The 21,367-nt window shown below is 50.6% G+C and overlaps 1 protein-coding gene across 1 annotated transcript; it reads right to left on the reverse strand.

Moving 5' to 3' along the window:
- Positions 1-1,721: 1,721 nt before the first annotated feature.
- On the reverse strand, positions 1,722-20,297 carry TRAK1 (trafficking kinesin protein 1). Its single transcript, XM_073787807.1, has 4 exons — positions 20,237-20,297; positions 17,579-17,983; positions 7,708-7,810; positions 1,722-4,560 (listed from the first exon to the last, which is right to left on the reverse strand). The coding sequence occupies exons 1-4, from the start codon at positions 20,295-20,297 to the stop codon at positions 3,762-3,764; spliced, it is 1,368 nt and encodes a 455-aa protein (XP_073643908.1). The 3' UTR covers positions 1,722-3,761.
- Positions 20,298-21,367: the final 1,070 nt, after the last annotated feature.

Consider the following 21,367-nt stretch of genomic DNA (forward strand, 5'->3'; position numbering starts at 1 on the left):
TTTTTTCTAACTCTATTGTCTGTTCTACACAGCATTCTACTTAGAAGCATGCATTCCAGGCTCCTTTTCCCATCCCTCCTCCCCTTGGAATGCCCTTCCCACTTGGCAAATCCTGCCCATCCTGGAAACCCAGATCCAGGGTCACCTTGTCTCAAAGCCTTCCCCGCCCCAGCCGGTAGATTAACCCACCCACGCTCTCTCTCCACTTCAAGCAAGGTGGCTACAGCTACAGCTGTCTGGCCTCCCTGAGCCCGAGATAGGGAGACACCGGGGAGGGGAACCCACTCCTCCCACGGCAGGACTCCCACCCGAACTCCGCCTGATCGAGCACAGTGGTTCTCAGAGCCTAGTGAGCCCCAGGACCCCTTGCCGGGCTTGGTGAAACACATACCTGGACCCTACCCCCTGGGATTCTGATGCAGCACCCCAAAACCTCACTGGCTTAACAACAAAAGTTGGTTTCTCCTTCAGAGCATATGTCAAATGCTAGAGGGCAGGGAGTCTGGTCCACACAGAGACCCAGGATAATGGTGGCCCTGCCAACTTGTGATGCCATCATTTCAACATGTGGCTTCAGAGCAAGAGAAGAGCAGAGAAAATCATGCATGGACTTTTCTCTGCTCACAGCTCACTGGCCAGAACTAGTCCTGTGCCCTGCCCGCTGCAAAGTGACTGGGAAACATGGGGATCAGAAGGGCCATTTGGTGACACTGGTTTCTCTGCCGTAACCATGCTCTCTACTGGCACACAGCCATGCAGACCTTCTCTCTGTTCCTCAAACACACCACATGCTTTCCTACCTTTGGGCCTTTGCACCAGCTGCTCTCTCTGCCTAGACGCCCGTATGCCAGATCTCACATGGTTGGCTCAAATGCCACCTCCTTGGAGAGGCCTTTCCTGACTGCCCAACGTAGCCACCCCATCTCTCACACCAGCCTATTTCAATTCTGTTGAAATAGGCCTTATTATGCCATGTTTGGGGTCATTCCTCTCTTATTAACAGTTTCTCCATGAGAGAAACTGATCACTTATCACCATGTCCCATAGATGTTCAAAACACATCTCCCTCAGCTCATCAACCCTAAGGTGTATTACTATTCCCATTTTACAGGTTAAAAAAATGGAGGACCCAAACAGAAGTGGCTTGCCCAAGGTCACACCACTACCAAATGGTAGCACCTGATTGAAATCCATGCCGCCACCGCCCACTACTGTTTGCTTGTGTGATTTCACTGCTCCCAAATATTAAGGTGGCAGAAAATTTTATTTTATCCTTTTGTTCTCCATACGGTGATCCTCCACTGTGCTTGGTTTTTAAGTCCCAACAAGTTCTATGGAGGGCAATTTGGCAACATCTATCTGGGAATTTATCCTACAGATATGCTCATGTATGTGGAAAATTACACATATGCAAGGCTTTTTCGTTACAGTGCTGTGAGAGCAAAAATTTGGAATTAACTTAAAGGTCCACGGGGGTGTGTATGTATTCACAGTGGGCATGTGCACGTGGTGGAGTAGTATGCAGCCCTGAAAAGTGAGAAAGAGCTTCGGGTTCTGATTGGAAGGTTATCTAAGGGAACGTATTACATTAAAAGAAAGGTGGGTTACGACAGAAGTATATGACTTTCGTTTCAGTTCCCCCAAGAGCTGCATACCTTCAAGTCTTTCATAGAGATTGTCTCCTCAATGAAAAGAACAAAATACAAATCAGAATAGCAGTGTGCTTTCCATCATTTGAATTTATTTTATTGGTACTCACTAGCAAATAAAATTTAATTGTTGATTTTGGATGCATTACAACACACTTTTTGGTAGTGGGTGCACAATGTTGATCATTTATTAACTATACTAAATACTGCAACCTCCGAATTGTTGATTTTTACACGGGTATTTCCTTTATGATGATGGGTGGCCCCTCTCTCTGAATACATAAAATGGTCCGTTCCATCCATGGTTTTCATATTCCTTTGTTATTCTACCTACGGCTTTAAAATACATTCAAATAAAAAGATATAAGTTCCTTGCAGTGAGTGCACACATACCACAGCGAGGAGCGTTGAAAACACAATTAACCAACACCCTCGTGTTCAGAGAATAAATAGCATGAAATCATGGGACCAAAGCTTGCTCCTGGGGACTTTCTCGAAGTATCTTCAGTGGACGTAAGGTCACACTCACTCAACTGAAGGATACGTCTTTTGCCAAGGGTGGCGGGAGGAGGGTAATGGGGGGTGCAAATGACAATTTCATTTTCCTATGGTGCTATCCTTCCATAAATGTCTGGAAGAAATGGCCACAGAGCACCGTGATATGCAGTGCAGTCCTCAGATCAGAATAAATAAATGACCTGCTTGGATTGGAAAGCCGCAGGCGCACCGTGACCGAGCTGGAGAGGACAGAAGATGTTTGTTTAAAATACAGCACACACAAATAATAAATAAAAGCTTGAAACTGAGTCAGTGACGGCGATGGGACCAGACTCCCTGTCCGTTCATGGTTCTTCTCACAACACCTCTACCTTTTCCTAAGGATAAAAAGTGGCACAAGGACACAAAGGGCTTTTGGGGACCGCTCTGTTCTGAAACAAGAGGGCAAAACGTGTTCTGAGGGCATCGAACGGCTGCAGAAGAAGACCACAGACATGAAAGCAGGCTCACCAGTCTAGGGTCCAGGACAAGGACCAGAACGAGAGGACCGCCAAAGCCTCATTTCTCTGTGAACCAGTCTGGTGTTACCTTTGGCCATTTCTTCTCTTTTACTGTTGACAAAATTTCATCCACCACCTTTCCCCAACCCCCTCTCCTTATGATCCTATTGTTAAAATCACCTTGGTCTTAATTTGGTTGTGACACTGGGTCCCAGAAATAAGCTGCTATCTCATGAGCGGCTTGGTGTGTCTGAAACTTGTATTTTGGTGTCACAGAACCACAGAGAGAACATTCACTGCGACTTCCCATCTAGTACCATTACTTCCCTGCATATATTAAAAAAAAAGAAAAAGAAAACAAATCACACAGAACACACAGGGGCTGCCAAACGGGGCAGCAGGAGTGTAAATACATTCTCTTTCAGGTCAGACGTCTGGCCCGACGGTGGATTACAAAACACGGAGGGATGAATTCAGGTTGAAGGCATGAGAAGAAAAAGTCACAGCTCAAGAAAAGAAGCGACCGTCCGTTGGGGCCGAGCCGTGATGGTCTTGAAGAAGCTGGGACCCAAGAAAGAAAGAACAGCTCTCCCATCGTGAAAGCTACAGCAGCTGCACGTGGCAGCGGACGGAGGCCCCTTACGCTCTTACAGGGAGGGTGAGACGAGGTGCCCAGTGACACCAGGCGGCACAGCCACTGTGCTACGTGACAGCTCAGGATGTGTGGCTCCGGCAGCCAGCCACTTCACTGGTTTCCTATCCATGGGATAAGAATGCACGTGGGGGTTTCAACGCTTCTCAAAGGAAAGAAGGAGGAAAGACACCGGGCTGCCCCTGCCCCCGGCCAGCACGGGCCAAGTCCTCAAGAGAGCGATGTCGGTGCTGGGGTGCTTCCCGTGGGATTCGAAGGAAGGGCGGGGCAGATACAGGTCTCCAAGTCCTATGTACACATTATACAGAGTCTCCACTCTGCCCCCATTAGGCACGAGGTTGATTTGTCTAGCTCAGGAGGGGATGGGCAGAGGAGAGCAGAGGAAGCGTGCGCAGTGAAGGGGGAGGGGAGGGAGGGGAGAGCAAGACTGGTTTCCTCTAGGGGAAGGGCCTTCTCCCAGCCTCACCGTAAGCTAGTTTGTTTGGGGAGTTTAGCACCCATCAAGATGCCCGAGGTGAGCGTCACGGGGGCTTTCATCTGCATGCTGGACCCCACCATGGTGGGGAAGCTGCGGTTCCGTCGGATGCCACTGTTGAGCTGGAGCCCGCCGATGGCACTGGTGACAGTGGGGCATCCAAGGGGCAGGCCCTCAGGTACCAGGCCTCCGGGGACAAGGGCCTGCGTGGGGCCCGGGGGCCCACAGAGGAGAGGTCCCTGGTCCTCAGTCAAGGTGGGGACGTGGGCTCGCCCTGAGTTCACCACTTTGGCCACACCAAACCTCCTAACTTTGTCCACGAGGTTAAGGTTGGAGACAGACACATCGGTCTGGCTTTCGCTGCTCCGGACAGCCTTCTTCTCCCTCACCTCCCTCAGGATGGAGCTGGCTGGCTTGGAAGCCAGGAAGTTGTCGTAGGGAGGGCTCGTGCACTTGAACTCGAAGGAGGGCGGGGAAGACATGGGCGACTGCATAGGCGAGTTGGGCGGGGTGGAGGGGATCACGGCCATCCTGGGGGTGTAGGAGTGCAGGAGAGAGCCCCGGCCGGCCCTGTCCCAGCTCTGGGGGTCGTAGACAGCCGCGGAAATGCCCCGCTCCTTCAGCAGCCACACCAGCCCCAGGGATGTGCTCATGGTGGTTGTGGACTCACGGACGTTAGTGAAGGATTCGGCCAGGCTCAGTCTCCGCGGAGTGCACGGCGTGGCCACCGGCGTGGACTTCAAGTGGCTGCTGCTGCCACAAGCTGGAGTCGGGGCCGAGTTAAGGCTGATAAGAAAAGACAGGTCATTGGTCAGAAAACGCCCGTGAGCACCAAGGAAGCAGTCCGTGGCCAGCCGCCTGCAGGGGTGCAGCGCAGGCCTAGGACATGCTAAGGGGACTCCCCCAGCCCAGGCTCCCCAGGTGCCTCTTTCCATATCTGCTTTTCCTCTCACCAAAGGGGCCATGGATTCCCCGAAGTGGGGACGTGGTTTAAGTTAAGGAAGCTGCATGTGATTTCCCTCTTTCAGCCCTAGAGGGTGGGTACAACTGCCCCCTTTGCAGGTGAGGGAACTGAGGCTCAGCTTAGGTGACTTACTCAACGTCACACTCAGCTACTCAGTGGAAGACCCTGGATTTAAACACAAGTCTGAGTGACCCCAAAGATAAGGGGAGAAAGGTCTTCAGCAGAGAGGCTTTCTGTCCCTACCAAATTTACTCAGATTCCTGCCCTCCTTCCCAGTAGCCGCTTCCCTGAGGCAAGACGTTAACCAGGGCTACGGGATATGGGAGTTTATCCTGGGAATGGCCGAAGCAGGTGGGACATCTCGGTGGAGGACCCTAGGACCTCTAGTCCTTCTCCCGTGGGTGCCCAAGTCCACCTTGATGAGTGGAGTTATTGGGACAGAGCGAGCCACGTCACGTATTATCAGATCTTCATCTATGGAACCACCTAGAAAAAGGCCCACTGGGTGTATGAAACCTGGTTACTAAAGGAAAAGTGGAAAGATTCGTCTACTCATGTCATGCTGACTGAGGACCCACTATGTTCCAAAAGCTGGTATCCAGCAGTGAGGGAGTTAGGGCAGAAGGTGTAACAGAGGGGCAGCAGCGGGGAATGCACTGCTGTCTGCCTGAAAACCAGGAGAGATCCACTTTTAACAACTGCTTCAGGGATGGAGTGAGGCCACCCAGGCACAGAGGCCCTGAGCTGCTGCTGGATGAGCAACTGAGCGGCACAGAAAACACATCCCTCCTGACGGTCTCATGAGATCTGCCCTGGCACCTGCCTAAGGACGCAGCAGGGGCTGCAGGTGCCCCCGGGAACAGGCAGCTGGGTGGTCCGTGGGAGCCGGGGGATAGAGCCCTCTCTCCCCAGCCTGACAGGGGACAGGCCACATACCTTGGACAAAGCACCAACTTAGGGAAAGGGGAGGAAGGGGATGGGCTCTGGAGCAGGTCCTTGGAATGAGTGGAGCAGGGCCCCCTCCTGCAGGAGGGACAGGTCAAGGGCAAGTACAAGCGGAGGCATCACTTGACTGCACACTCAGGTGACCTCACCACTGGCCAGTCTGCACAGGGTGAGGAACCCAGAACAGGCCTGTCTCACACAAGCTCGGGACTGGGGATGCTGGTGGGTCGGGAGTACTCAGAGGAACATGGGATTAGAAACCACAGCAGATTCCTAAGGTTAAAAGGTGGATTCTTCAAAAGGCACAGGTGGGGCTTCCCTGTTGGCGCAGTGGTTGAGAGTCCGCCTGCCGATGCAGGGGACGCGGGTTCGTGCCCCGGTCCGGGAAGATCCCACATGCCGTGGGGCGGCTGGGCCTGTGAGCCATGGCCGCTGAGTCTGCGCATCTGGAGCCTGTGCTCCACAACGGGAGAGGCCACAACAGTGAGAGGCCCGCGTGCCGCAAAAAAAAAAAAAAAAAAAAAGGCACAGGTGGAATTCTACAAAATTGATCTACAAGCAATAGAGGGCCCCCCAAAAATCTGGACTTAAAATCTTGTTCACAGAGCCATTCCTAGGGAGATTCTCTATTTTGTTTCAAGCTGCCATTCTTTCAAACTCAGGTAAAAAGCCTTTTCTTACTACTGACTTCTCAGGCTTTTTCATCCCTGACGAGGCCGGAAGGACTTAGAGAAGAAGGCAGGAGTGTGGTGCCGAGTCCTACGGCTACAGTCAGAAGGGCACCAGGATGCCAGCCTCTCCCAGGGCGAAGCTCTGTCCAGTGGTTTTAAACACGATCTCTTCAAACATAAAGCTGAGGGATAGGGAAGCCGGGTTCTCCAGAGGCAGGAAGGGAGACGGAGAGACAAGCTAAAATTTCGAGGTCCCCTTCCGGTGAGAACCTCGGTTAGACCTGTATTAGTGCTGGCACTCGGAGTGACTGGGGCATTTAGACAGGTTAGGGGTATCCGTTGTCAAGGCCGAGTTAGCCAGGCACAATCAGAGACACATCCACGCCTACATCGTGGGTTAGTGGCGGCCAGGCGTGCACACAGCTCCTTCACGGGGCCCTGCTGGTGGTGTTCTCACCCCCTGCCTCGCCCGCGGGCTCACTCTCTGCCCTACATCTGCTCTCAGCTCAACGGGGCCTGGGGCTGCTTCGTCGTCCTCCTCACATGACCTGCGGAGAATTATTCATCATTGAAGGTGCTCCTTGGGGCAGCTGCTCCCTCCGAGCTGGCCCTGCTCGCCTCTCTCCCGTAAGTTACCTTCCACTCACCCTGCCACCTCGTACCACAGAGAAATCAGCTGATGGGGTCACGCTACCACGTTGGCGGAGACCATTTTCCCTTTTACTGGAAGCTCTGAAATCCAGCCAGCAGACTGCCCCCCCCCCCCGCCGCCCAGGCCATACAAGTCCTCTCGTCCTATGGTACCAACTCTTATCACTTCTCGGAGGTGCCCAAGGGAAATGGACCACGCTGGGCATGTGGTTCCATTCAAGTTTTATCATTTCGGTCATTACAGGGTGGCTGTGATGCATGGCCCCCGGGGCCATCGCCAGAGGCATAAGTGCTACCACAGGGCTCAGTAACTCCATTCCGTGAAAGAACACGTTCTACTGACAAACTTCGGGGCAAAAAGCCAACAACTTGGCCTTAGGGGCTGTGGTAGTGCCCTAAACTTCAGCTGGTTGAGAAGGGACGTAAGAATCTTCCACGGCCAATAAAAGAGCAACTAAAAGTGGGTCCAGGTCTCTCTATCTGTGCTGGATCTGAATCAATAGGGGTCTTGATTCAAAAAGAAAGAAAGAAAGACAAAAAGATGGGACTCAGAACAGGCGACTGCAGTGCTTGGGAGATGCTTCCACTGGCTAGGGGTAGATTTGAAGGAGCCTCTCTACTTTGGCTTTCCTCAACGTTAAGTCTCACAGGGAGTGTCTCAACCTCACCCCACCCTGCCCACCCCCCGGCCGGGTCCCTTACCTTGGTGTGACCCGCGTGAGCTCGTCTGAAGGGTGCAGGATGCGACAGGTGGTGAAGGTGAAGGTGGAGTTTGTCTGTGACATGCACTTCCCAGGGTGGTGGGCTAAATCGGGGAGGGGGGGGAAGGGAGGAACAAAATATAGTCCTTGCATCCAAGTACACCCATGAGAAAAGTCAAAATCCCGCATGACCCTGGACAGATGCAAGAAGCGATGGGCTACCTTGTGAACTGGATCTGGGCGAGGAAGGTGAAACGCAAATGTTCTGGATCAAAGGTGGTCCCTCAAAAATAACCACACTTTTGAGCACTGGTGTGCAGAGCATCGAATTCCAGCTTCCAACCCAGTCCAGACAGGGTTTCCCATCAGCGTTCTTTGGCCAGTAGTGGATCCAGTTTGAAGGGCTAATGGGCCCTTGGGGGTAAATTTGGGTTCCCTCCTCAGAGGTCCAAATCGGCTTCCTTCTTTTGTTGCTTTACTTTTCTTTTCATTGGCAAGTAGGTGCCAAACTCTGCCAAGCGGAGGGGAGAGGTGCAGGGCAGGGAGGGGCACTCGCGCCTGGGAACAGGGCAAGGCTCACGGGCTCCCTTTTCTGTTTACACAAAAAGGGGCTTGAGGAAGCTGGCTCCACTACTGTCTAACTGTGGTCGACAGGGAGGGAGATGGGGCCTCAGCTGCCTCAGCAACAACGTGGCAGGAGTCCCAGGGCCTGGGTTCTCCGTGGGGCTGAAGTCCCAGGACCTGGGCTGGGCTGACACACAGCGGTGCAAAGCAGCACCAGTCCCCCTGGGCTGCTTTCTTGCCATCTCTAAGGATGTCTGGTTTCTGATGAAAATGAGACAGAACAAGTCGTCCTCAACTTATTTCCTCTGAAAGCTCCAAAGAGTTGTTAAGGCAGCTGAAAGACTAAGATCTGGAGCGAAGTAAATCACAGAAGCGTTAGGACCATGCACCAGAAAGCCGGCAGGGGATAAGGAGGAACAGAGTCTACAGGAGACATCATGATTGTAGAGGTCATCCTCATTCATAACTCAAATGTAAAAAAAGAAGAGAGAAAAAAAGGAAAAATGATGCTGCTCCCAATAGCATGCAAGGTGAGGTCTGGGTCGACCCCCCCTCCCCACCCACTCCACCCCTGCAGCCTCTCAGCCCCCAGAGACCTCCTTGGGAGACAACGGATTAGGATATCGGAGGCCATGAGCACGCTGAAGATTCGAAAGGCTGGAACTAGAATCTTCTAGCTCTTTATGGAAAGTTTTCTCTTGGATTTGACAAAAAGGAAAAGGAAAACAAACCAGAAGAGATCGGTGCCCCGAACCTACAGATCCACACACGGGTGATTGTATCTTAAAACAAAAAGAAAAGAAAAAACTAGAACCCAGATGAAACAAACAAACAAAAACATGTTGGAGACACGCAAATTGAAGGCAGGCAGGACACAGCCAAGGCACAAAAATGGTGGCAGTGACTCAGGAGCTACGCAAGGCTGGTTTCCCCTGATTATTGTGGTCCAATCCATGTCTTTTTGTCAAGGAAGGCTCCCGTGGCCCCTGGCATGGCAGCCAGCACCACGGCCACAAGAGCAAACTCTCAGTCACTGGGAGCTCCAGGCAAAGCAGGAGGGGGGTGGAAAACACACGTAAAAATAGCCTTTATGCATCTTTGTTTCTCAAGCAAAAAAGTAATGGTTTAGGAACTCAGATAATTGAGAAATGACTGCAAGCAAAACAAAAATGTTAGAAGCTATGAAGAAAAGGCAACCAACCAATCACGATTCTCTGATTGCAATAAGGTCTAGAAGCAAAAGCAACAAAAAACCTGAGAAAAGCATTCCGAATAACAGGCGTGAGGGGTTATTTGGGAGGGAGGAAAGAAAAGTGCAGTAAGTAGAAGTAATTAAGACAGAACAGTTGAAAGAGAGAGAACATTTTTTTAAAAAATCAAACAAAAGCAAGGCTTGATTTAAACTTAGAAGTGTACCCCATTTAAATAAATACATGGCCAGAATATCAAATCAAAAGGTCACACATGTTCACTTTCTCCACCCCATTACATATCGGATCTTCAATCGCAACAGTTAGTGTGAGATGGACATTTTAGAGAGACAGTTGCATCAGCAGAAGCAAAACCCATCTTATTGCAAATGGGTTTTGGGAATAGGAAAAGGCTGCTAAAATTCAGAGGTCATCATTCCCCAGAAGCGATGGACAGCTTTAGAAGACCAAGGAAAATCAACAACAAGGATCAAAAGTGCCAAAGCCAGAGGTTCGGCCCCTCCGCAATACCACTGGGACGCCTGGACCGGCCAGCTCTCCGAGTCACCACTGCCCACCGGGCCGCTGCAGCATCTCCCTTCCTTGGGACACAACACAGAGACAGTGAGTCACCCGAGGCTCCTTGAGCTGCTGGGGGCTGATTCCTACAGTTCTGTGAACAGGAGAGAGCAAATTCCCAAAGCAAGAGGCACTGACAGAGTCCTCTAGGCAGGGAGCAGGGGCTCAGTGGGAGCGCTCACTACTGCAGTCACCACTGCACCCCAAAGCCCTGCCTTAGGTGCTGTGGGTTGACCGCATGCTGCTCGCCTGGGGCCTCCAAGGACAGGGGTTTTGGATTTAATGTTCTGACTTCCTACTTAAATCCTCATTCCTTTTCTCGGTCTGACTGGAGGACTGCAGTGCTGTGAGCCAAAAGTATTAACACTGACAAGTACTTTCATCAAGTATTTTATTTAGGAATGAACTTGCATTTCACCCCCTCAAAAGACCCTAACCTTTATTATTTTTCTTTGTTCCTCCCGCCGTGGGTTCTGAAACTGGTACAAAATTCTCATCTGTCAAAGAGAACCTTTAAACTTAATTAATCCTTGATTATTCAAGACCGTCTACGTTGGTGAACTGCCTACAGGTAGCTACCGTGTAGATTTTTTGTTCTTTAAAATGTGCCACGCAAGCACACACCCTGCAGCCGAGGTGGGGTCTCGGAGGGCTGTATAAGGAGGACAGTGCCCCTGCCCACCTGCACTCTGACCGACCCCGGTGTGCTTTCTGCCCAGAGCAGGTGCACTTGGTAAATGGCTCTGACTGGCTGTGCTCCTCTGGGGGCACATGGTGCCTGGTACGGACTGGAACATTGGGTGCTTGGGACCTTGCTGCCGCAGCCAGTCGTGAGGGAGCCCTGGCCCAGCCCTGAGCCTCCAGTGAGTTGGGGCTTCCTTCTTGGATGCCCTGAAGCCCACGCTGGGGATTATCTGCAAGTGCGCTACCCAGACCAGGTTGACTGCTGCTTGGGGGAAGGCTCGGGTCTCCAGGGAAGATGGGCAGGAAAGCCCAGTGCTCTCCTCACAGCCCAGGGATCCAATGGTGAGAAGAGGAAAGAAACACGGATAAGGTTGGGTATACCGGCAGGGACCTGCAGGGTGACCGGGCTTTGCAGCCTGGCCGTCCACGTGATGAGATCTGTTCACACGAGCTCATACATGTCGGTCAATTGGAACGATGCTTTCCTTCCCCCACCCACAGGGAAGGCCAGGCTGGGAATGTGCCGGGGAGACCAGAAACTTCTCTCTCTAAAGGCCATCGTAGCATCGTCCTTAAAAGAACCCTCCCGGGAACCCACACAGCTGTCAGGACGCAGCTGCACCTACTGAACTCTATGGGGAGCTGGGACCTACACACACACACACACACACACACACACACACACACACACGGCTTCCAAGGGGATCTCTGAGGACAGAGGAATGCTGGCCATGCTACACATCCAAGCTATTTTTTGGCTTACAGAAGTAACTTATTAAAATATTTTCTTTAAAATGACAAACCCATCCCAAAATCTTGGAAAAAGGGGTTTTATCTTTGTGACATACTGAGAGCCTTCCAGATTCTTTTCCCTCTCTTCATGGGAAGTGGCCAACTTGTGTAAAATAAACAAAATGCCTTGACCTTTTCCCCCTTTTCTTCATTTGAACATGTCGCGTGAAGCTACCATCACACGACTTGGATCTGCTCTGCCATTTCTATAAACTCATTCACCAACAAACACACACACACACACACACACACACTCCCCCCACCTCCTTTAATTCTAGTGGCTGCCACCACAGCAACAGTGGCATCCACCGGCCGACCTTTTCTGTCCAAGAAAAAACAAACCTATTGAAAGTAAAAGCATTGTCCATCCAGCTTAAAGGCATGGCTTGAAAGCCCTGCAAACATCAGCACTTTTTTTTTTTCATCTTTTTACCAGCTTCTAATGACTTTGTCGTTTTTGCTCAAGGAGTAACCACAGTGGAGGTGGGACGCGTATCTTTGCCTGTCAGCTACATGCCCTTTTTTTTTTTTTAAAGCAATGTTTTAGAATTCTTCCTAAAAAACTAAACTCTCAGGGCAGAGAAAAATGCTCTAAAGACTTTTTCTATCACTTCTTTATATAACTCTGCATGTGAATTTTTCTGGAAAAAAAAGTTCTATGATGAGTCCATGTGGGAAAAACTCCATAAAACCTTTGTTTGCCGTGTGCTTCATCATTTACATAAATGCTGTTTCGGATTAATGTGGCTTTAACAAGTGTTTTTCTCTGGGGGGGTAGGGAATCAAGGGCAGTTTCAGATACAGCAGTACAGCTTCTTTTCTTTTTTTAAAAATAAAAGTGAGGGCTTCCCTGGTGGCGCAGTGGTTGAGAGTCCGCCTGCCGATGCAGGGGACACGGGTTCGTGCCCCGGTCTGGGAGGATACCCCATGTCGCGGAGCTGCTGGGCCCGTGAGCCATGGCCGCTGGGCCCGCGCGTCTGGTGCCTTTGCTCCGCAACGGGAGAGGCCACAACAGTGAGAGGCCTACATACCGCAAAAAAAATAAATAAATAAAAAAATAAAAGTGATATTAAACTACACAGTATTACAAGATGACATTTTTAAGCCCTTAGTTCCAGGCTTAACATGGGCCTGTGACTCTTTTTCTCTGCTTCTTAAGCATTTCTTTTATACAGCCCCTGTCTGGTCCTGCAGCTCTAGGGACCCCTGAGTCCCCGATGCAGACATCCAGCCCATAGGCACTGGGGAGGTTTCTAGCACAGAGATTGTGAACCACATCACAAGATCTCTTCCTGGTTTCTGTACAACTTGTGTTTCCTGCAAAATTTTTAAAAATAAGAAGTCTACTTGTCCCCCTACACCAAGCTGTCTACTCTGTTTCATCTAAAAAGCGACTTAACAGAGGAACAATCTCACGGAATGGCAAAGAGAGGACCAGAAATTCCCTCAGGTGGCCCTTGGGGTATCTTCAGGAGATAAAATGACTTAAAAAAAAAAAAGATATATTTTTGCCTGCGGCAGGTCTTAGTTGCAGCACGCAGGATCATTGTTGAGGCATGCAGCATCTTAATTGTGGTGCCCGGGCTTCTCTCTAGTTGTGGCATGTAGGTTTTCTCTTCTTTAGTTGTGGCGTGCAGGCTCCAGGGTGCATGGGCTCTGTAGCTGTGGCCCGCCGGTTCCAGAGCACATGGGCTCTGTAGTTTGCGGCACGCAGGCTCTAGCTGAGGCGCGTGAACTCAGTAGTTGTGGCACGCCAGCTTAGTTGCCCCGCGGCATGTGGGATCTTAGTTCCCTGACCAGGGATCGAACCCATGTCCCCTCCATTGCAGGGTGGATTCTTTACCACTGGACCACCAGGAAGGTCCCCAAATCACTTTTTAGAACGCCGTTAAAATATCAAAAGGGCAAACGCAAGAGTCTCTTTGGATTCTTCGGATGCCAACAAAGCTGGACCCTGCGCCCTCTGCCTTCATGTCCGTCCTGTGGCAAACACCAACAGGTGCGGGGAGCGGGCCTGGCTAAGCGGCCGCAAGTCCATCATCCAGCTAGTGCTACCAGAGCCTGTTCAAGAGCGTACTTCTCCCGTGCGTCAATAGGCGGCGCAACTGGCCAACTCACCGGAACCTCAACCCGCGCCCACGTGCTACCTCAAGGGCCCTCCGCTTCAGAAGAGGTATTGTGCAAACAAACGCCCACTCAACAATCCAAGTGGGTGCCCCTTGGAGCACGGCAGTGCCCTCGTATGGTTTTCAGAGGTGAGGTTCCATAGAAAAAGCGACTCCAGCAAGCGGGCTTGTGCTGGAAATGTTAAGCAGGGTTGACTCCGTGCTGTTTGGGACGAGTCAATTATGTGATTCTTCATTCATTTCTCACTTTGGGCTGCACTGGCCTGGTTCTGGTTTACTATACATTTTGATGCAAGAGCACAGGGCTTCCTCAGCATCTCCTAACACAGGAGGGTGAGAGCAGACCCCAGCTTTGTCCGTAATAACCAAACTCCTGTCACTGCTACACAGCAGGGTGGGGTTGAAAAGTCTTCTCATTAGAGTGGGATCTCTTTGTCAACTCCCTGGGTGGAGATAAGAAGGAACCTTCCCAGAGGGTCTGTGAATCGAATGTATCAGACTTTCCCTTCTACCTTCATCAGGCCCTCACGGCCAACGTTCCCTCACAAGCCCCTTTGGGTCCTGCTTCTGCAGTGGGACTGACAGTGCGACAGGATGCCCACCCGGGGCTTTGCTCACACCAGCCCCTGCCCCAGAGGAGGCTGGAGTGATACTCAGTTCCTCGAGCTTTCTGTCTGCCTCCTTTCATCCACCAGCTGTTCCCTTCTCTTCACGTAACCTCTCCTGAACAGAGCCTGGACCTGCGTATCAAATAAGCAAGCTACAAAAGAAGCTAGTTCCTGGCTTTTGCTTCTGGGGGCCCAAGCGCTGCAGCTTCAGGGATTTTCAAGGGCACTTTTGACCAAATGTGATTTTTGCCTTCAACGCTCAGCCTCAAAAATGACACACAGCTCCACTGCGGCACCACTGCCAGATAGGCTGCCATGATTTATCGGAGCCTGTTTTAGGATATTTCTCCCACTGGAAATGGTCTCCATGTGTATAAGCATTAAGTAAACTGACCTTTGCTTTCTTCTATGCCTCTGTCTCTCCTTTAAGAATCAAGGCATCCACGATAATTCACCTGGACTGTCCATCCAACCATCTGCTGACCTAACGGTGTGACTTTAAACTCGGACCTTAATCCTTTACCACACGCAGCCTCTTCTCTACACATAAATACCTAACATTCAGAACACTGGCAGTACGAGATTATGTCTATTTCTGATAAAAGTGCACTTTCTATACGACTTAAAACATAAAATATATGACTGAAATAAAGTAAAACTGTAATCTAAAAATTGTTTTACATAGTCCATTTTAATCATCTAAATTATTTACAAATATAACAAGGATTTATCCTCTTTAAAGACATGGGATTATAAAAATCAAATAATGACACAATAATACATTAAAATATATTAATAAATATTTTTCAGTACTCAAAATGTTTTCTCCATGAGAGCAGGCTCTAGACAAAAGTGCCTAATATACAAGTTTTCCCAATTTCCTCCCATAATACCAGTTGTTAAAAAAGAAAGGTTAATCACCTTCTGTCTTCAAAGGTTCTCCCTACTAAGTCTTGCCAGGCAGATGGCAGCTCCTGGAACTGTGCTGTTTGGCAACAGGAAAGGGCAGACCAAGGCAGGAACCAGGCCAGCAGGCGGTACAAATTCCAAGACAGAGGAAGCCCCAGGCTTTCCCAATGAAACTTATCTGTCTGCCTGTGACTCCAAGATTGTGTGCGTAATGCCACTCAGGGTCCCTGGGATGATGTATGTAGAGTGACGTGCTTCTTACATTCCTAGAATCAAAGTGGTTCTGTCATTCCCCACAGGGAAAAAAGAGCCAGATCATTGTCCGTGTCTTTCCCTCCTGCACTGAGCTTTTATCAAGTCTTACCCAGAAAATAAGCTCGAAAGAACCTTTGCCGAGATGATCAGACCTTCCCTAAATTACCTTCAGCGATCTATATAATTCTTTCTGGTTGCACACTACCATTGTGACTCCTCTGTAGTTTCCACTGTACATCTGTGTGCCTCTCCTCCAAGTTGCTGGGATGGATTTGCTGCAGGTTTGAGGAAGGTGGGAAGAAGCAATGGATACGCCTTTGTGTGTGGTAAGGAAAGTGGTTAGGACTTAGCTCCTCATAACTGGTCCCCTTGCTCCCTCTGTCCTCAGAGAGATATTCTTAGCTGAATTGATAAGCTTTAGTCCTTCTCTACAACTTCTCCAAGAGAAACCGAATGGTGCTTCTTTAAATTTACAGGATTCACCTTCTAATCCACCTGCAAGGCTGCAGGGAGGGGTCACCACACTCAACACGATGCCTGCCCCTTCAGCCACAAAATTAGCAGACACAGTGTCTCCTGTACCACGGTCTGCCTTCCAGAGGGGCACCAGTGCCAATGACACAGGGAGGTAACAGTACCGGAGGGAAAAGGGTTCCTTTTCTTAAGTGAGAAGACCCTAGATAATGTGCATTTTCATTCCCTTGCAAGCTTAATCTGGTAACTCAGTGGCTAAAAATTAAAATAAGACATAAACAAACCCAGGTGCTAAATAATCCTTTTTACTTGATGATACGTCTAAAGTTTATGTCAAAGAAAAGAGAAAAGTTCCTTGGCCAGAGGTGTGTGAACTTAGCCAGGGGATGGGAGACACCACCATGAACCTCAGCTCTCTCCTGCCCTGTACTCTATGGGGGGTGTTGCACCTCTCAGGAACGAAAATTATCAGTCACAAAGATGAACGGCCTCTCCTCAAATCTGGTGGCTTGGGAATGTCATGCGGATGACGACATTGGGTTAATTCATCTTTTTCTGGGTCTCTCCCCTCAGCTCAAGCAGCCAGGGGGTCCAGGAAGTCTGGGGTAAATAGTAAACCACGTGACCCTGTGATGCCAGGGCCCTGGGCACAAAGCTTTTCATCCCAGTGAGGCCTAGGATGTGTCATTCTGCAACCTCATGGTCATATCTTTAATATTGGGGTGGAGGGAGGTGGGCACAGAGATCAGCCAGTGCTCTTTCCAGATCCATCTAGAGTTCTCTCTCTAAAAAAGCTTACTGACATCCTCTCAGGGTTTGCTGGATTAAGGAGTATTGCTAAAACACTTAAAAAAAAATCTGCTTTGGGGCTTCCCTGGTGGCGCAGTGGTTGAGAGTCCACCTGCCGATGCAGGGGACACGGGTTCGTGCCCCGGTCCGGGAAGATCCCACATGCCGCGGAGAGGCTGGGCCCACGAGCCATGGCTGCTGAGCCTGCGCGTCCGGAGTCTGTGCTCCGCAATGGGAGAGGCCACGACAGTGAGAGGGCCCCGTACCACAAAAAAAAAAAAAAAAAAAATCTACTTTGAACACATGTATAAGCTGGAAAGAAAACACATACGCCTTCACTGCAGTTAGGAAAGGGAACAGGCTGATCTATGAAGTGATCTCTGAAATCCTGAACACTTTCTGGGCTTCTTCCAATTTTAACGCATCGTGTAGGTAACAGATCCTTTCATTCACCTTCTGAACGATCCAGCACTCATAATTGCCCCTAAAACTGCCCAACTCAGCTCAGATCAGTTTGGAAGTCACCAGGGGACCCGAGAAGCTGCCTTTTAGACATGGGGGGAGAGCCAGAACAGGAAGGGGGAGCTGATGCTCGGGGCGGGTAGGGGGCAATAATCCACTTCTTTTTAGCAGCCTTTCCTGCTCCCCTTTAAGAGCCCACCGGGCCATGCACCTCCAAGGTGGGCAGGGAGCCGCACCCATCTGTTACAAAAGGAGGCATCAGACTCTATTAAAAAATGGAACCGCACAGCGGGAACGCTTTCATCATCACCCACACAGACGAGCAGAAGCTACAGACAGAGAGCCACTACGGATGGCGCTTGGGACAGAAGTGAGAATGGCCCGGAACTCTGCCTCCGGTAGAGATGCCAGGTTTACAGGAGTGATCGCGATGCCCTCACCAGACCCCTCCTCCTCCTCGGCCGCTGGCGGCTCCTGCATCTCCTCTGGGAAAGCCTGAGGCCGGCTCGGGTAACTTCTGCTGCCTGAGACAGTCACGCGTGCTCGGGACCTCTCACCTGAGGTCTCTGGGTGCTGAACTGGCGTGGAGGTAGCTAGGCCCGGGAGGGAAATGTGGTCACCTGTGTCATCTTCTTCGAAGTCGTTAAGGCAGTACACTTCGTCCAGGTCAACGTCCAGCGTCCGGAAGCCCTTGGTGACCACACCAGGCCGGGGGTCCAGGATGCCCCCGAGGTGAGGCTGGGCCAACTGCTGCCAGTGGTGAAGGGTGGCAGAACCTTGCAGGAGAAAGGGCAGAGGGGGCGACAGGGAGAAGAGAGGGTTAGGACGGGGGTCTAAGCGGATGGCTGTTCACCACCCTCCAGTGCGGAGCGTGAGCCCCAGGGGGCCCTGGGTGCCACAGGTGGACTCTGGTAGGGACACCCATTGAGCTTCCCTTGCCCCTCCTGCTGTGCAGCAGGTGCTAATCCCCTTCCATGCCCGGAAGGGGCACCAATTAAGGAGGAAAATCAATTTTTTTACAAAGTAAAATGAACGCCATACTATGTGACAAGGATGTTTGGTGACAAACTCTTTATTTTAATCAACTGATGTCAACCCCCAAATCCAACACAGAATCACTTTAGGAATAGAAGAGGAAAAGATAAGCGAGGCAAGCACAGAAGAGGGGTGGGAGGGGGGAATGTGTATGGATTCTATACCAAGTACACACAGCTGGGAACAGGGAAGACAGAGCAGAGGCAGAATAAGACGATGTCAAACCAACTCTAGGACCCACAACAAGAGAAAGCAAAAAGAAATTAAAGGAGCACACAGAGAAGTGGTGGGCACGGCCGTTACCTCCTTTACCTAGGTTTTCTGTATTCCGCCAATAAGCCTGACAGGCTGCAGGCTTTGGGGAGTGGGAACTGGCTTAAAGAGACGTGATTTAAGAACACATAAGTCCACACAGAGGTCTGAAGCAGAGGAGCCCATCTCCTGGCTGACACCAGAGCCTGGGACTCGGATGACACCAAACAAGGTCTGTAATAACACCGGAGTGCGTCCTTGAGGACCTGGAAGGTAAACCCGGTGCTCCCAAAGAGAGGTGTTCCAAGACCAAGTCTGCTTAGGAAACTTCGGTTAAGAAGTGTATTTACTGAGGCACTACATCTCAGAACCTTTAGCATGTTACTCTGTGCCGGGATTCTGCCCAACCCATCTGCTAGAGCAAACCTTCTCCCCCTTAGGACACTTAATACCCCTCACATGGCCCTGGTACTGTGGGTGCCCCGCCCGTGGGCATTCTATCCCCATTCCACAGATGAAGAAGCTAGCCACACCAATAACATTCCACGCTCAACAGAGAGACTTTGAGAACAGTTCTCAATGAACTCCCAGACACTCACTGTTGGTTTCCCGAGGGCATCCTCTGTTGGGAGGGCAAGAATCCCTCCCGACTACCAGGATGCCCTGGGGAACGTCAGAAAGGGGAACCAGGGATGCCAGGGGCCAGCAGCTCAGGAGTCAAGATGAAAGAGAAGTGAAAGGCAGGCAAGCAGGCAGTGGGGTCAGGAAGTGGTCCAGGAATGTAACTGAACTCCCCGACCCTCCCCTGTGCCCAGTGAGTGCACTGCCTCTAAAACACTGCTGGGAAATAACTCTTCATGGGGCAGTCTCAGCCGAGGAGTCTTGAAAGGATTTTGCAAATGGGCAATTTCAAATCCACTTAAAAGAGAAAAAACTGTACACACTTAGGTGTCTCTCCCGGTTTTAAGTGTCCCAAGTACGATAGCAATCTACGTAACCCCAACCTATTGAATATAACTAGAAAGTACTCTAAATGCAAAAAAGAAAAGAGATGCAAGGTACATATAATGAAACAAACCTGTGCGTGGGATCCTGAGTCCCAGGTGCCACGGCACTATTTTTTAACAAGCTACCCTGTATGGAGGCGTACCAGCAGGGCAGTTTGGTTTACATGTTATCACCTAGATTCACGCCTCAAAATCGCCCTGCAAGGTTAAGTATTATTACCCACACCTCACAGACAGAGGTTCACTGAAGTTACGTAACTTCCAGAGTCACTGAGTTAGCGGCAGCATAGCCAGGGTTCAGTGCTAAAGGCCCAGTTCTTTCTGTAAACTCACCCTGCCTCCCTCCTCAAACCATAGGACTGAAAACTAGCCAGGAACCTGGGCTCAGTGAGAATATGGAGGAATAAATGGCGGGCAGGGCAGCTTCCCCGTGGGCGTCCAGGGCCTGCCAGGAGATGCACACTCTCCCACCAGTGGGGTTTCTCCTGCCACTCCTGGGGACCTCCACGCATAATAGTCCAAAATGGGCCCCCGGTTTGTGTGTTCACTGTTCACATGTCCACATTCCTGGCAACAAAACTGCACTGGGGAGAAATTTTAAACAAGGCAATACGACACCCAGCTTGGGGTGGCGCATCCAGGTCTTAGAAGGAAGATGAGAAATCCCCAGATGCAATGTGGCCATGGCCACACTGGGAAGGGGACTAAAGGGAAAGGCAACACAATGGAAAGTGAAGAACCATGTCAAGGAAGTGGCAGATCTCCTCATCCTTCTGAAGGGGGTTCTAGATGTTTACAACGCACCGGGAAAGAACTCATTGAGGCTGGAGGTCTGGGCCCGGAAAAGAGTCCTGTGGGCCTCCATTCTCTATCTGTTTAACAGGCTGCCCCACCTCTCCCCACCCCATGCATGAGTCCGAGAGAGAAATGAGGCTACAGAGAGTTGCTATTTGGAGTTAAAGAGGCTACAGAAGTACACGGAGTTTTTTGCATTCCCTGAAAATGCAGAGCAAGGAAATCTAGTGAGATTACAATGGAAAGGTTATGCGGAAAGATGCATAACACGTGCCTTTTTACCCCACGCCTCAGGCCTCCTTTACTCATGGAATAGCCAACCTTTACTGAGCACTGAGGGCCAGGCTCTCTTCTAAGACGCCTACACTTACTGACTCAGTCATCAGGATAACCCTGCCATCCTCACGTTACAGATGAGGAAACCGGGCGCAGGGAGGTAAAGTGACTTGCCAGAGGCTGCAGAGCCAGGCTTTAAACCCAGGCTGGCTCCAGTGCCCAGCCTCTTACCATAAACACCACCTCTCAGACAGCACTGAGGAGGCCTCACATAATGTGAGCCTCAGAACTCAGGTCAGTAACACACGTGAACGGTGTTCTAATTCTCAAACAGGTGTTTTCTATTCTACAAAAGTGACCATTGGTGAAAACCTCTGCAAACTTGACTGTCATGTGAGTTATGCCATGCAGGGAGCTCATGGACCATCTCCACTCCTGACTGGTTCTGAGGGCCTGAGCAAACGTGGTGGTCCAGGCGTGGCAGTGGATGGGAGGTGGAGTGTGAGGGGTTCTGCCTTATTCAGAGCCTTTGTTGTCTCTTTCCTATCCCGTTTCCCCAGCTCCCCACCACCTCCCGTGCCCACCCCTCCTGGCCTCCTTTATTTGTCAAGCACAAAGCAGGAGGATTGCTGTACTATTAGCTACCTCCCATTACCATCACCTTCTCCCACCCACATGAGAATGAAGCTGGGGTCAGGCAGGCAAAGAGGGGAACCTTCATGTTCCTAGTTGGCACCAGGATGGTCTATGGAGCAGGGCGTGGACAGCGCAGAAACGTAATTACGGTCACTGCCCCTTTCCTTCTGTTTGCTTTCTTTCCACACCCCACTGTTCTAACTAAAAGGTTTTCATGTCACCAAAGGA

This window comes from Tursiops truncatus, chromosome 10, assembly GCF_011762595.2.
Source record: "Tursiops truncatus isolate mTurTru1 chromosome 10, mTurTru1.mat.Y, whole genome shotgun sequence".
Classification (NCBI taxonomy): domain Eukaryota; kingdom Metazoa; phylum Chordata; class Mammalia; order Artiodactyla; family Delphinidae; genus Tursiops; species Tursiops truncatus.